At 38.9% G+C, this 12,859-nt stretch overlaps 1 protein-coding gene across 6 annotated transcripts in view; it reads right to left on the bottom strand.

Moving 5' to 3' along the window:
• Positions 1-12,859, bottom strand: part of RPS6KA5 (ribosomal protein S6 kinase A5) — a 203,778-nt gene that overhangs the window by 39,406 nt on the left and 151,513 nt on the right. For 4 of the 6 annotated variants that reach the window (XM_003408821.4, XM_023546495.2, XM_023546497.2 and 1 more), the window contains one exon: positions 10,538-10,641. The exons of 1 other annotated variant lie outside the window; for it this stretch is intronic. In XM_003408821.4, coding sequence (XP_003408869.1) covers positions 10,538-10,641 — 104 coding nt within the window. Of the gene's footprint in view, positions 1-561; positions 648-764; positions 1,302-1,773; positions 10,518-10,537; positions 10,642-12,859 lie in introns of those variants that run through there. One more of the 6 variants, XM_064292875.1, reaches the window with a different exon arrangement.

Here is a 12,859-nt window from a genome sequence, read left to right on the forward strand (position 1 = left end):
AGCAAGACTGAGACCAGGTGAGTCAGAACCACTTGGATATGGCTCAGCTGTTGATATCTGAAAATAGGCACTAGAGCAAGGAGCTCTTCATGGGGTGAAAGCATCTGCTACTAGAAAACAGGCAGGCAAGCTCTACGAGGCAGAGAGAGCTCCGAGACAGAGAAAAGTCTGCTACTTACTATGGAAAATAAAAAATTTAGATCATCAAATTCCTTGATGAGATATCTGGATTTATTCTAAGGGCACAGAAGAAAACAATCTAATCCAAATGTACCTTTCTTCCTTCTTAAAAGCCAGACCGATAATTTAATGATAAAGAACAAAGGAGAAAGACTGAAATTAAGAAACAATACAGTGTACATGGAGATAAAGTTACTCAATTTTTTGAGTCTACATAAATATCTTGTGCATTAAAATATTAACAACTGTTACAGAACAAAAACAGATAATAAACATGTAAGAGACAGCACAGTGCGGTGAGTAAGAGCACGGTCTTGGAGCCAGACTGAGTTCAAACACTAAAGAGAGGAGTCAAGCAGCAGGTCTAAGAAGGCAACTCACTGAGGGTCCAGGGGCTCCCTGTTGTCCCTATAAATGGGGTGGCACAGGGTTTTCTTAGCAGGGTAGAGAGGCTCTGAAGTCCATTCCTGTTAGAAAACCACAGTTTCAGGAACAGGGCCAGAGATCTGGGTTTGGGTGGTGCAGAGAAACAGCTTACAGCAGGCTTAAACCTGTTCTCCAGGAGATGATCATCTTGGATTTACCTTCTTCTCACACTGTTTGCTTGAACTGCACTTGGTTAAAATAAACGTGATGTGGCATCTGGGGTCTTAAATGCTAACAAGTGGCCATCTAAGATGCATCAATTGGTCTCAACCCATCTGGATCAAAGGAGAATGAAGAACACCAAGGTCACACGATAACTATGAGCCCAAAAGACAGAAAGGGCCACATGAACTAGAGACTTACATTATCCTGAGACCAGAAGAACTAGATGGTGCCCAGCCACAACCGATGACTGGCCTGACAGGGAGCACAACAGAGAACCCCTGAGGGAGCAGGAGAACAGTGGGATGCAGACCCCAAATTCTCATAAAAAGACCAGACTTAATGGTCTGACTGAGACTAGAGGAATCCCAGGGGTCATGGCCCCCAAACCTTCTGTTGGCCCAGGACAGGAACCATTCCCGAAGACAACTCATCAGACATGGAAAGGACTGGACAATGGGTTGGAGAGATGCTGATGAAGAGTGAGCTACTTGTATCAGGTGGACACTTGAGACTGTGTTGGCATCTCCTGTCTGGAGGGGAGATGGGAGGGTAGAGAAGGTTAGAAACTGGCAGAACGGTCACGAAAGGAGAGACTGGAAGGAGGGAGCAGACTGACTCATTAGGGGGAGAGTAAATGGGAGTATGTAGTAAGGTGTATATAAGCTTATATGTGACAGACTAACTTGATTTGTAAACTTTCACTTAAAGCAATAAGAATTATTTAAAAAAAAAAAAAAAAAGTGAACCTCCGGCTCTACCAGGTTACTATGTAAGTGACTCCTGACAGGCGAACTGCATCTGAACTGGGAGGTCTGTGAGTGGGCACACAGGCCCTGAGGCTCTTCTTGTCCAGGACTATTGAAAAGACTTTCAGAAAACACAAGCCACTCTGTATCATCTCTTATACCTAAGGGTATCCTTGTGGAAAAGCTATGCTCATGGGCAGTTACAGGCATAGTTCTTGTGCTGGGGCCTCTCCATGCTGGGGCAGTCCATACCCACCTACACGGTCTCTTCACTGTCACTGAAGGTGTCCACTGTGGGCCAGGGAGTCCTGCCCAGGTTGCTGGAAGGACCCTGATGAAGATGTGATTAACGCTGTCATGCCGATATATTGTTTCCTGTCCTGCACCTTTCTATAAACCAAAGTAAAACTTGTGCCAGATTATATAGCCTATTGACCTGTGAGTGTGAACGTCCATCTGTACCTGAAACCACTGCTGGCAACGCAGAATGGGCATTGCAGAAGTGAGACTCCCAGTCCTAACAATACTGGAGCATTCTGCAACAAGGGCAGAGAGAGATTTCTTGAGTGTTGCTGCCACTTTACTTATGCCAATGTGCTTGATTTCTGCATTAGTAACAACCCAGTTATTTTTTTCTTGCTTCAAAATGGACTTGAGAAACTCCAGAAATGAACTGCAACTCAGTAGGACCCAAATCAATCTCATATCCCTCTGTAAAATCAGAACCAGCTTTGAGTTGGTGTATCACGTTAAATACTTTATGTTCATTTAATCCATGCAACAATCCTATCAAAAGGCTGCTCTCATTATCCCTGTTTTACAGATGTAGAAAGACCCCTTCTAAAAAACCAAGAAATACTAATATGAATTAAGATTCCAACATCTGTTTGAGAATGTGGATGATTTTAGTATTCATCTCCAAGGATAAGCACATACCAACCCAGCTACGAAAATTCTGAAAAAAAGATAATTAGGGAAGGATTTGCCTAACTACATATTAAAATGTATTATAAAACAAAATAGAAAAATTGAGGTGCTAGCAAAACAAATCAACCAAATACAATGAACAAACAACAACAAAAAAAACTTGAAAAATCATCCAGGTATACAAAAAAAACTTACACTATTTTTTAAAAGTGACCAACCAACATAGAAAAGACTGCACTGTTCAACAGGTGTGCTGGGGAAACCAGCTATTTGGGAAACAAACAAGTTTGATCCTTGCCTTATATCACATCCCCAAATTAACTCCAAATGGCATGAGGAGTTACATGTAAAATACAAAATGAAATAAAGTTAAAATCTATAATATAAAGATGAATATGACATTTCTTCCCATTCACGAATGTTAGGTTTCTGAAAACCCCTGTGGCAGAAGAAATCCACAACCCATTAGTTTAAGGATTTACAGATTGAACAGGGTGAGGACATCAAGATTAAAATGAAGACTCTGATGGACAGAGGGATGGATAGATGGCAGATACATAATACACAAGAATGGTAAAATACTCATGGTAGAATCTAGGTGTCCACTGTAAAAAAAACTTTTCCATATGCTTGAAATTTTTGTAATAAAATACTAGGGTAAAAAGTGAACCTACGAAATTTTCCTTGCGTTTCGTATGTTCACTAAAATATAATAATAAAGAACTAAGTTAAAAGTTAACACAAAAGAATTAGCAATAATGGGCAATGCTCACTTTTTCATGCCACTAAGGTCTTTACTCAGGTGTTGCCTTATCAGAGAGGTCTTCTCCAACTATTTTATCAAAAATAGCTGCCTGCCCACTCCTTATCCCTTTAAATTGTTTTATTTTTCTTCAAGACATTTATAGCATATTATATATATCTATTTTTATTTTACTTCTTTCTCCCAACTAAAATGAAAGCTCTAAGTGAGTCAGGATTCTTCGTTTTGTTCACTGCTTTATTCCCAGGGCCCAGTACTTAGCACATAGCCAAGTACTCAACGAATATTTACTGGATAGATAACCATCTAATTGTTTTCCATCTACTACACCTCGCTCAGAGGTGGCCATGGCTTAGGGTAGAGCCGGGATCCTTTCATACCTACTATGGCTTTCACCGGCAGACCTCCCCCCATCCTTCTTCCTTTCTACACTCTTCTCTGTGGTCCAGTCAATGTTCTCAAAGCTTTTACTTCCACACCCACCCATTATCTCTGGGGGCAGGATGAGAGATGTGGGCAATACAGAACCTGGATCTTGGGGGTCCCCTGGGGCCAAGTGGCTACAGGTAACAATAAAATGAAGGGAGTATACAGAGCCAAGAGCCGAGTGGAATGCAAGGAATTTCAGAGAGATAGCTAAATGGAAAAGAGCCAGAGGCAGACAGCAAGAGTCAGCACAGAGACAAGGTTGTTTACTGTCCAAAAGAATGAGGCCCTGCCAGGACGCCACATACTATGCAAGGATGCTGACATATACGCTAGTGAGCTCATGAGGACAGCAGGGCACTCCAGAGACCAAAATAAATGACAGAGCCACGAACATGCAAGGCTGCCTTCTTCCCTCCACAACTTTGGCTAGTATGTATGAGGCTGAGCTTTGAGATGTCCGGTTGATGGGAACAGTGAGGAACTGGCTGGGGTAGTGACCAGAGGCAGTAGTTAAGTACCTACACAGGCCATCATTCTGGAAATATAGCCAGAACAGAGAGGTGGTGCAGAGAAGGATAAAGGAAGCATAAAAACTGATAACCAGACCGATTGTGCTTCTGATGCACCTTCTCCATAACTGGAAGGATTATTCAGAGCCCCAAACCCTCTACCTCCCTAGAGAGTGGCTATGAGGGCACATGAGTAATACAGCATGCTTCATTCCCACCCCCATGCGTTATGCAAGTGAAGTAGGAGTAGAAAGATTAAAAGGATGATGAAAAGAAAGAAGATAACAAAGCTGAGGCTTATGAGTGTTCCTCTCCCTGCTACATCCCTTCCCCTACTAGGTTCTCGTCTGAAGCTGTTGCTATTATGTCATGCAGAAGAATGTCCAGGTGAATAGCTACTGTGACAAACATTAATAGATTTTGGGTAACTCGTCAAAAAGTTTGGTATGAATGTTTTGCTGTGTATATTTTCACCATATTTAAAAAAAAAAAAAAACCTGGGAAACACAGACTTTGCTATTGGGTACAAAAATACCTAAAACGAGGAAGAAAAAAAACGACTAGCACACTGGGAATCAAGAAGGCTTTATAAAATATGCTGATAAAAGATGCTGTCATAAAGACATAACGATAAGAAAGCCAAGGAAAATCTGAGACTGGGTAAGAAATAATACTTGTAATTTATTTTATATATAACCCTAAATGCAAGACACCTATAAACAAAAAATGAAGAAAAAAAAAAAACAAATCGGCTAATTCAAGGTGTCAACTGATTAATCAACACGGATAAAATGTAAGAGTTAGTCTTTATTTTGTATTTAGAAGATTGTAGGAAGTTGCACAAAATCAATTACCCTACGGGAACTACTCCTTGGGAGGGCAGATAACAAACTGATTACCTAAATCAGGAGTCGGCAAACTTTTTTGTAAGGAAGTCTGGTAGGCAGACTCTAATCCTTGATAATCCCTGTCTCCTTTCTCCACCACCTTGTGTAATCCCTTCCCCAAGTGTGGGCCAAGGACAGTGGCGGTTCAGTGATAGAACTCTCGCCTTCAACGCAGGAGACCCAGGTTTGATTTCTGGCCAGTGTACATCATGCAGCCACCACCACTCTGTCGGTGGAGGCCTGTGTGCTGCTATGATGCTGAACAGGTTTCCGCGGAGCTTCCAGACTAAGATGGACTAGGAAGAAAGGCCTGGTGACCTACTTCTGAAAATCAGTCAATGAATGGATCACAATGGTCTGACCCCATGGTGTACGAGTTAGGGTAGGCTAAACCTAGTGACTTGCTTATAACCATTATTACACACTAAAGATGATTGTTTTTAAAGATGATGTCACTTCCATGAGTAGGTTACAAAACATGTGACTTTCATCGTCATAACAGATTCTTCTCTGTTGCCTTCTCAGCTTGCACGCTCTGACGAAACAAGTTGACATGTTGGAGCGGTCCACATGGCAAGGAATTGAGGGTGGTCTTCAGTCAATCATCAACAAGGAAATGAGGTCCTCAGTTCAACAACCCTCGAGGAACTGAATCCTGTCAACTTGGAAACAGATCCTTTCCCAGCTGAGCCTTGATATAACTACAGCCCAGCCAATAATGCCTTGCTTGTAGCCTGTGAGAGACCCTGAAGGAGAGGACCCAGTTAAGCTGTACCTCGATTCCCTATTCAAAGAAACTGAGATAATGTATGCATGCTGTTTTAAACTACTATACTTTGGGGTAATTTTTACACAATACAGGGCCAGACAGTAAATATTTTAGGCTCTGCAAGCTATATGGCCTCTGAGATAACTATTCAATTCTGTTATTACAGCATAAATGTAGCCAGAGACATTATGCAAATGATGAGCCCGGCTCTGTTCTAATAAAACTTTATGGACACTGACATTTGAATTTCATATAATTTTTATATGTCATGAAATATTATTCTTCTTTTGGTATTTTTTTCAACCATTTTAAAGTGTAAAAACTATTCTTACCTTGTGGGCCATCCAAAAACAGGCAGCAGAATGGATTTGGCCTGCAGGCCATAGTTTGCTGAGCCCTGATCTAAACAGTACTGACTAGAGCTCTTTTTAATGCCATTATTTGGATAATATTTAGACCTGGGTTTATATGATATAGTTATAATAATATAATAAAACAAATTAATAAAGCATATTTTATTGATGGATAATAGCCATCTCTTTCTACATTTCAAAGGCAGAGACAATGAGACAAAGAAACAAGCCTGTTAGAGATGACAGAAGTGATGTAAATAGGACCTCTACATCCTGATTCTCAGGTGAGGCAATATTCAATTATCATGGTTTATGGAGGCAAAGCCCCAGGCAAGCAAAGGCCTCCTTCTCGGAGGGATACCTTCTCATGCAGTAGTAACACACACCCTAAAAGACAAGGTTCTACACAGAAAGGCAAGGGAAGCTAGTGGAAGACACATGAAAAGGACACACTACATACAAGAAGTAAAAATAAGATACAAACTCACAGAAAAGCTGGGAGCAATCACTCAAATCTATCATGCTGGCTATTTTATATTTGTCCAAAATGGTACCAAGATGTGAGAAATCTGAAAACCAAGCCATGTGAACAGTTAAAGGAACTAGAAAGGCTTATCTAGATAAAGCTATCTTCAACCAACTGAAGCAATGTCTAAAAGAAACGACAGTTATTCAATGTTTTTGGAAGACAGGAGCAGTACTAACCTGCAGAGATTACAGAAGGCTAATTTTAGCTATGGTTATTTTCAATTGCATCATATGCATGTGAAAGTTGGATAACGAATATGGAAGACCGAAGAAGAATTGATGCCTTTGAACTATGGTGTTGGCGAAGAATATTTAATATACCGTGGACTGTCAAAAGAACGAACAAATCTGTCTTGGAAGAAGTACAACCAGAATGCTCCTTAGAACCAAGGATGGCAAGACTACATCTTACATACTTTGGACACGTTGCCAGGAGAGATCAGTCCCCGGAGAAGGATATCATGCTTTGTAAAGTACAGGGTCAACAAAAAAGAGGAAGACCCTCAATGAGATGGACTAACACAGCGTCTTCAACAATGGGGTTAAGCATAATGATTGCGAGGATGGCGCAGGGTCGGTCAGTGTTTTGTTCTGTTGTATACAGGGTTGCCATGTGTTGGAACCAACTCCATAGCACCTAACAATAACCATTTAATAAGCTCATTTTAAGGGGGAAAAACTCTCTTATACAATAATGTCACCCTTCCATGGGTGGCATTCAAACAGAAAGGAGATGACAGTTTATCAGGTACACTGATAAAGAGATTTCTACACTGGGGAGAGAGTTAGACTCTTAAGTTTTCTTCTCATTCTAAGTTCTTATTATGTGTTGAAATCTGATATTCAAGAACAAATTTTATTCTGATTTTAGGCTGTCTGCAGACAACAAGTGGCAAGCAAATAACTTGGATGATACAGTACTTTGAACCATTAAAAAAAAAAAAAGAAAGAAAGAAACCATGCAGAGTTCAAGGAAGATCATACTAATTAAGGAATCGAGAATTCAATGATGAGAAAAAGCCTTGGCTATTTAAGACACGTGGGGATGAGATAAAGATACATCTATCTGAATGACACATATTTTATGAAAAACAGGTTATGAAGGGTTTTATACCAGGAAGGACAATCGGAATGATTATCTTGAAAGAAAAAGGTAAAGAAGGTTGAATTCGTTAATTATACTGTTTGTAAACTTGGGTCACAAACATGGAATCACAGGTTAGTACCAAGTTTTAAACAAAATTACTGACAACATGCAAAAGGGAATAATTAATTGATTAAAGAGAAAAGAATCCTATTTAAATTCTTGAAAAATTCATTTGCTCTAGTTTAAGATTTTAGACAATCTGATTCAGGCTCTTTCTCTTTCTAAAACCAGAATGTCAACTGATTGAGATACAGGCAGTAAAAACAATTTGAAGTTAAACATCACTTGGTCCAGAATATTCCTGCCATCATAACAAGCAATATACTACCTTTCTATAGGCAGATCTAGAGAGGAAAGGAAAACGACAAAATGAAGATCGCTTGTGTATGTGCAATGAGAAAGAGGAGAATTTACTCAGAGGGGTCATTAATTAATGGTGTCACACTAAGACTCTCCTTTGCACCTGTCACTACAACATGTATGACCTCGCCAATGGAACAAAGTCTCAAGACTATGCCCAAGGTTTCCTATAATTCTCAGGGATTTTCAAATTGTCAAGCAAAATGCAACAAAAGATTAAAAATAAGCAGTCATATTTAAAACTGTTCATAACAGGCATGACTTAAACTTATGATTTTTTTAAAAAAAGTATTCCTGATCACTTAACTCTGGTCTTAAGTAAGCTGGAATAATAAGAAATTATTTACTTCCAACCTTGTCCTGGAAAACATATATTTCAAAAATGTTTAAACTTTTACTGAAGAACAATTGATGTGTAATAAATTGCCCACATATAAAGGGTACAACTTGATAGTTCTGACATATGTACACACCTGTGAAGTCACTGCCACAGTCAAGATAACGAACATACCCATCATTTCCAAACTTTCCTCCTGTGCTTTGAATCCCTCTTCCATTCTGGTCCCCAGGCAACCACTGATCTGCTTTCTGTAACTACAGATTAGTTTGCATTTTCTAGAATGGAATTGTATTGTATACAATCTATACTGCTCAGCTTCTTTCACTCAGAGTTATTATCTGGAGATTCATCCACATTTCCTGCGTGCATCAGCAGATCATTCCTTTTTTACTGCTAAGTAGTACTACATTTGTATGGATAAGCAGCACGTTTAACCATTCTCTTGTTGATAGACATCTGGCTTGGCTGTGACAAATAAAGCTGCTATAAACATTCGGGTACAAAGTTTTCGAACGGACGTATGTTTTTACTTTTCTTGGTAAATACCAAGGAGTGGAATGATTGATCATATGGTAGGTGATCTTTAATTTTTAAGGAAACGCCTGTTTTCCAAAGTGATTGTAGCTACATTCTCCCTGGCATATATGAGAATTCTAGTTCCTCTACATTCTTATCAGCACTTGGTATGGTCAGGCTCTATGAAGAATGGGAATTCCAGAACATTTAGTCATGCTCATGAGGAACGAGTACATAGGCCAAGAGGCAGTCATTCAGACAGAACAAGCGGATACTGTGTGGTTTAAAGTGAGGAACCTGTACATAGGCCAAGAGGCAGTCATTTGGACAGAACAAGTGGATACTGCGTGGTTTAAAGTCAGGAAAGGTGTGTGTCAGGGCTGTATCCTTTCACCATGCTTATTCAATGTGTATGCTGAGCAAATAATTTGAGAAGCTGGACTATATGAAGACTAACAGGGCATCAGGATTGGAGGAAGACTCTTTAACAACCTGTGTTATGTGGGTGACACAACTTTGCTTGATGAAAGTGAAGAGGACTTGAAATACTTACTGATGAAGATCAAGGACTATAGCCTTCAATACGGATCAACATGAAAACAAAAATCCTCACAACTGGGCCAATAAACAACATCATGATAAACGGAGAAAAATTCGAAGTTGTCAAAGATTTCATTTTACTTGGATCCACAATCAGTACCATAGAAGTAGCAGTCAAGAAATTAAACAATGTATTGCTTTGGGAAAAGCTGCTGCAAAAGCCCTCTTTAAAGTATTAAAAAGCAAAGATGTCACTTTAAGGACTAAGGGGCACTTGACCCAAGCTATGGTGTTTTCAATTGCCTCATATGCATGCGAAAGCTGGACCATGAATAAGGAAGAACAGATGCCTCTGAACTGTGATGTTGCTGAAGAACACTGAATATACCGTGGACTGCCAAAAGAATGAACAGGTCTGTCCTGGAAGAAGTATAACAACAATGCTCCTCAGAGGCAGGGATGGTGGGACTTTGTCTCACATACTTTGGATATGTTATCAGGAGGGACCAGTCCCTGGAGAAGGACATCGTACTTGATAAAGCAGGGGGTCAGCAAAAAAGAGGAAGACCCTCAACAAGGTGGACTGACAAAGTGGCTGCAACAATGAGCTCAAGCACAACATCGAGGATGGCACAGGATCGGGCAGTGTTTCCTTCTGTTGTACACTGGGTGGCTATGAGTGGGAACCAACTTGATGGCACCTAACAACAACAACTAGGTATAAAACAATGTGATACGTGCTTTAGGACACTATCCCTGTGAAACTTAAGTCCTAATTTGGCACACATAATATAAAGAAATATAAAAGTTACGTATATACCTACTAGATTAACATGGAAATTTACCATGTAAACATCTTTTTGTCTATCCAAAGCAATAATTTTTTTCGTCGGCCTAATTGACCAGCTTCTTTGAGAAAACAGCATAGTTATTTTATTTTGTTAAAACTTACCTAGATATCTCAGCTTGGGAATTTTTCTCTCCATCAACAGTGAAAGGAGATGCTCCAGTTAGTAATTCATACATTAGAACACCTAAACTCCACCAGTCAACTGCCTACAAACAACAATAATTTCTATTTTATACAATTATTAACTCAAATATATTTTATAAAAAAGAAATGGATGAAAAAATAAAGCAATATACTTGGAAAATATTTTAACAGAAAGACTGTACATAGCTTTCTGTGCAAGGAGTGCTAAACCAGCACATGCCACGAAAGACACTTAGGGAACAAATACCAAGGCACCCTTAGTGCAGAACTGAAACATAGTGAAGTCGATCAAGTGGTTAAAAGTGTTTTGCTTCCTAAACTACTAATAGTTTTACTTCAGTTAGTTAATTTTTTTTAATTTAAAATAAATTTTTTACATTTTAAATAAGTCAAATCTTCAGATTTATGATTGAGAAAAAAATCTTTTTTTTTTTTTTTTAAAGTATCAATCAGTGTTTTTATTAAGTATTCTTAATTTCTTAAAATCAAATTTCCTGGAAGAAAAAAAAGGAAAAAAAAATCCAAGGGTGTTGTTTTTTGTAACCACCTCAATCAGTTTCTCTTGTAGAATCTATGATAGAAATTCAAGAATTTTCATTGGTGGGAAGCATGAAGAGATTTAAAATAATATAAAATAAAATGTATTCTTAATTGGACATGAATTTACAAATGCAACTACCTGAAATGAGAGCATAGAAATTATATATGGTTTAAAGAATCTTGATATATTAAAAATCTGTTCTGTAATTAGGCAAATCAAAATTCCAATAACTGTTAAATACACTAGCTTAAGTGTATTCATTTTGGGTCAAAGTTTCTGAGAGATGACATGAAATTCATGAGTTTAGAACTATTTTAAAGAAAATGTATAACACCGACATATAAAACAAGAACAGGCCGTCTGAACCTGAGAGGAAGAGTATTTAACGAATGCTTCCTTAGTGCCAGGTACTGTGATGAGCACTTTGAATACTTTATCTCATTTAAAAATGAGCCCTGGTGACACAGTGGTTAAAGCACTTGGCTGCTAACTGAAAGGTCAGCAGTTTGAACCCAACCAGCTACTCAACAGGAGAAAAGACCTGGTGATTTGCTTGTGTAAAGATTACAGCCTATGAAACCCTATGGGGCAGTTCTACTCTGTCCTACAGGGTCACTATGAGTGGGAACTGTTCAATGGCACGTACATAACAACAACAATAATCTCATTAAATTAACTCAAATTTGTCAGGGTCTTTCACGTACAGGAAAGGATGTTTATTGGCTGATTCTATTCTGAACCTCAGGCATGCAGAAATTCTAGGAGTCACACAAGGTTTTCTTACCTGAAAATTGGTTTCATTAGGTCTTAAACGGTAATTTTCAAATTTTAAGAGTTATAAATTCCTACCAAATTCCTCCACGGCTTCAAAGAATACCATGACACAGATTAGCCTAGCAATTCAAATCTTGAATTTATACAAGCAGAGCGCTGGTGGCACAGTAGTTAAGTGCTTAGCTGCTAACCGAAAGATGGATGGTTCAAGCCCACCAACCATTCCACGGGAGAAAGAGGGGGCAGTCTGCTTCTGTAAAGATGCAGTTCTACTCCACCCTACAGGGTCGCTATGAGTTGAAATCAACTCCACAGCAACTGGTTTGGGTTTTTTTTTTTTAATTTATAGAAGCAGTGTCACTGTCATTTAATCCAGAACTCTTAGCGTGCTTTGTCATTGGATTTGAAAGGATGCTCTTAAACCAATACAGGCCAAGAACCAGAGTTTAGCCATGGGTTTGAAACCAACACTATCCAAACTTGAAGAAATGGGCTTTTGAATACATGATTAGTCACTAGGGAGGACACCAAAGATTTCTCCATAGTCAGATATTTGGATTGCTTATGTGGGCCTCTGAAAAGGGGCTAAGAAGAGGGGAAGATGAAGAGTGCAGAATAGTCAGAATTCCTTATCTGGAGAAAGTTATTAATAAAGTAGAAGTGTTAAGAAAAAACTGAGCAAATCTGTACCCTTTATTAAGGGAAGGAAAAAAAAAAAAAGTGACCTAGATTTTATAACAATCACTTAGCAAGCCTCTCCTACAATCTTCATTTTGCACACACGAGGGGAAGGGAAGAGGAAAAAGTTGAGCATTTCAGAGCGCTTAGGGAAACAGACAGACTATTCTGAATACAGGAGTTTTTTTCCCTCCAAGGATTGTTACAATGGTTATTTTCGCTAAAGAAGTATTCAACAACGTTTGCAGTATTTCTTACAAAGTTTAAGGCAGAAATTGGGAATAAGA

The sequence above is a fragment of the Loxodonta africana genome, chromosome 10, assembly GCF_030014295.1.
Source record: "Loxodonta africana isolate mLoxAfr1 chromosome 10, mLoxAfr1.hap2, whole genome shotgun sequence".
Lineage (NCBI taxonomy): Eukaryota > Metazoa > Chordata > Mammalia > Proboscidea > Elephantidae > Loxodonta > Loxodonta africana.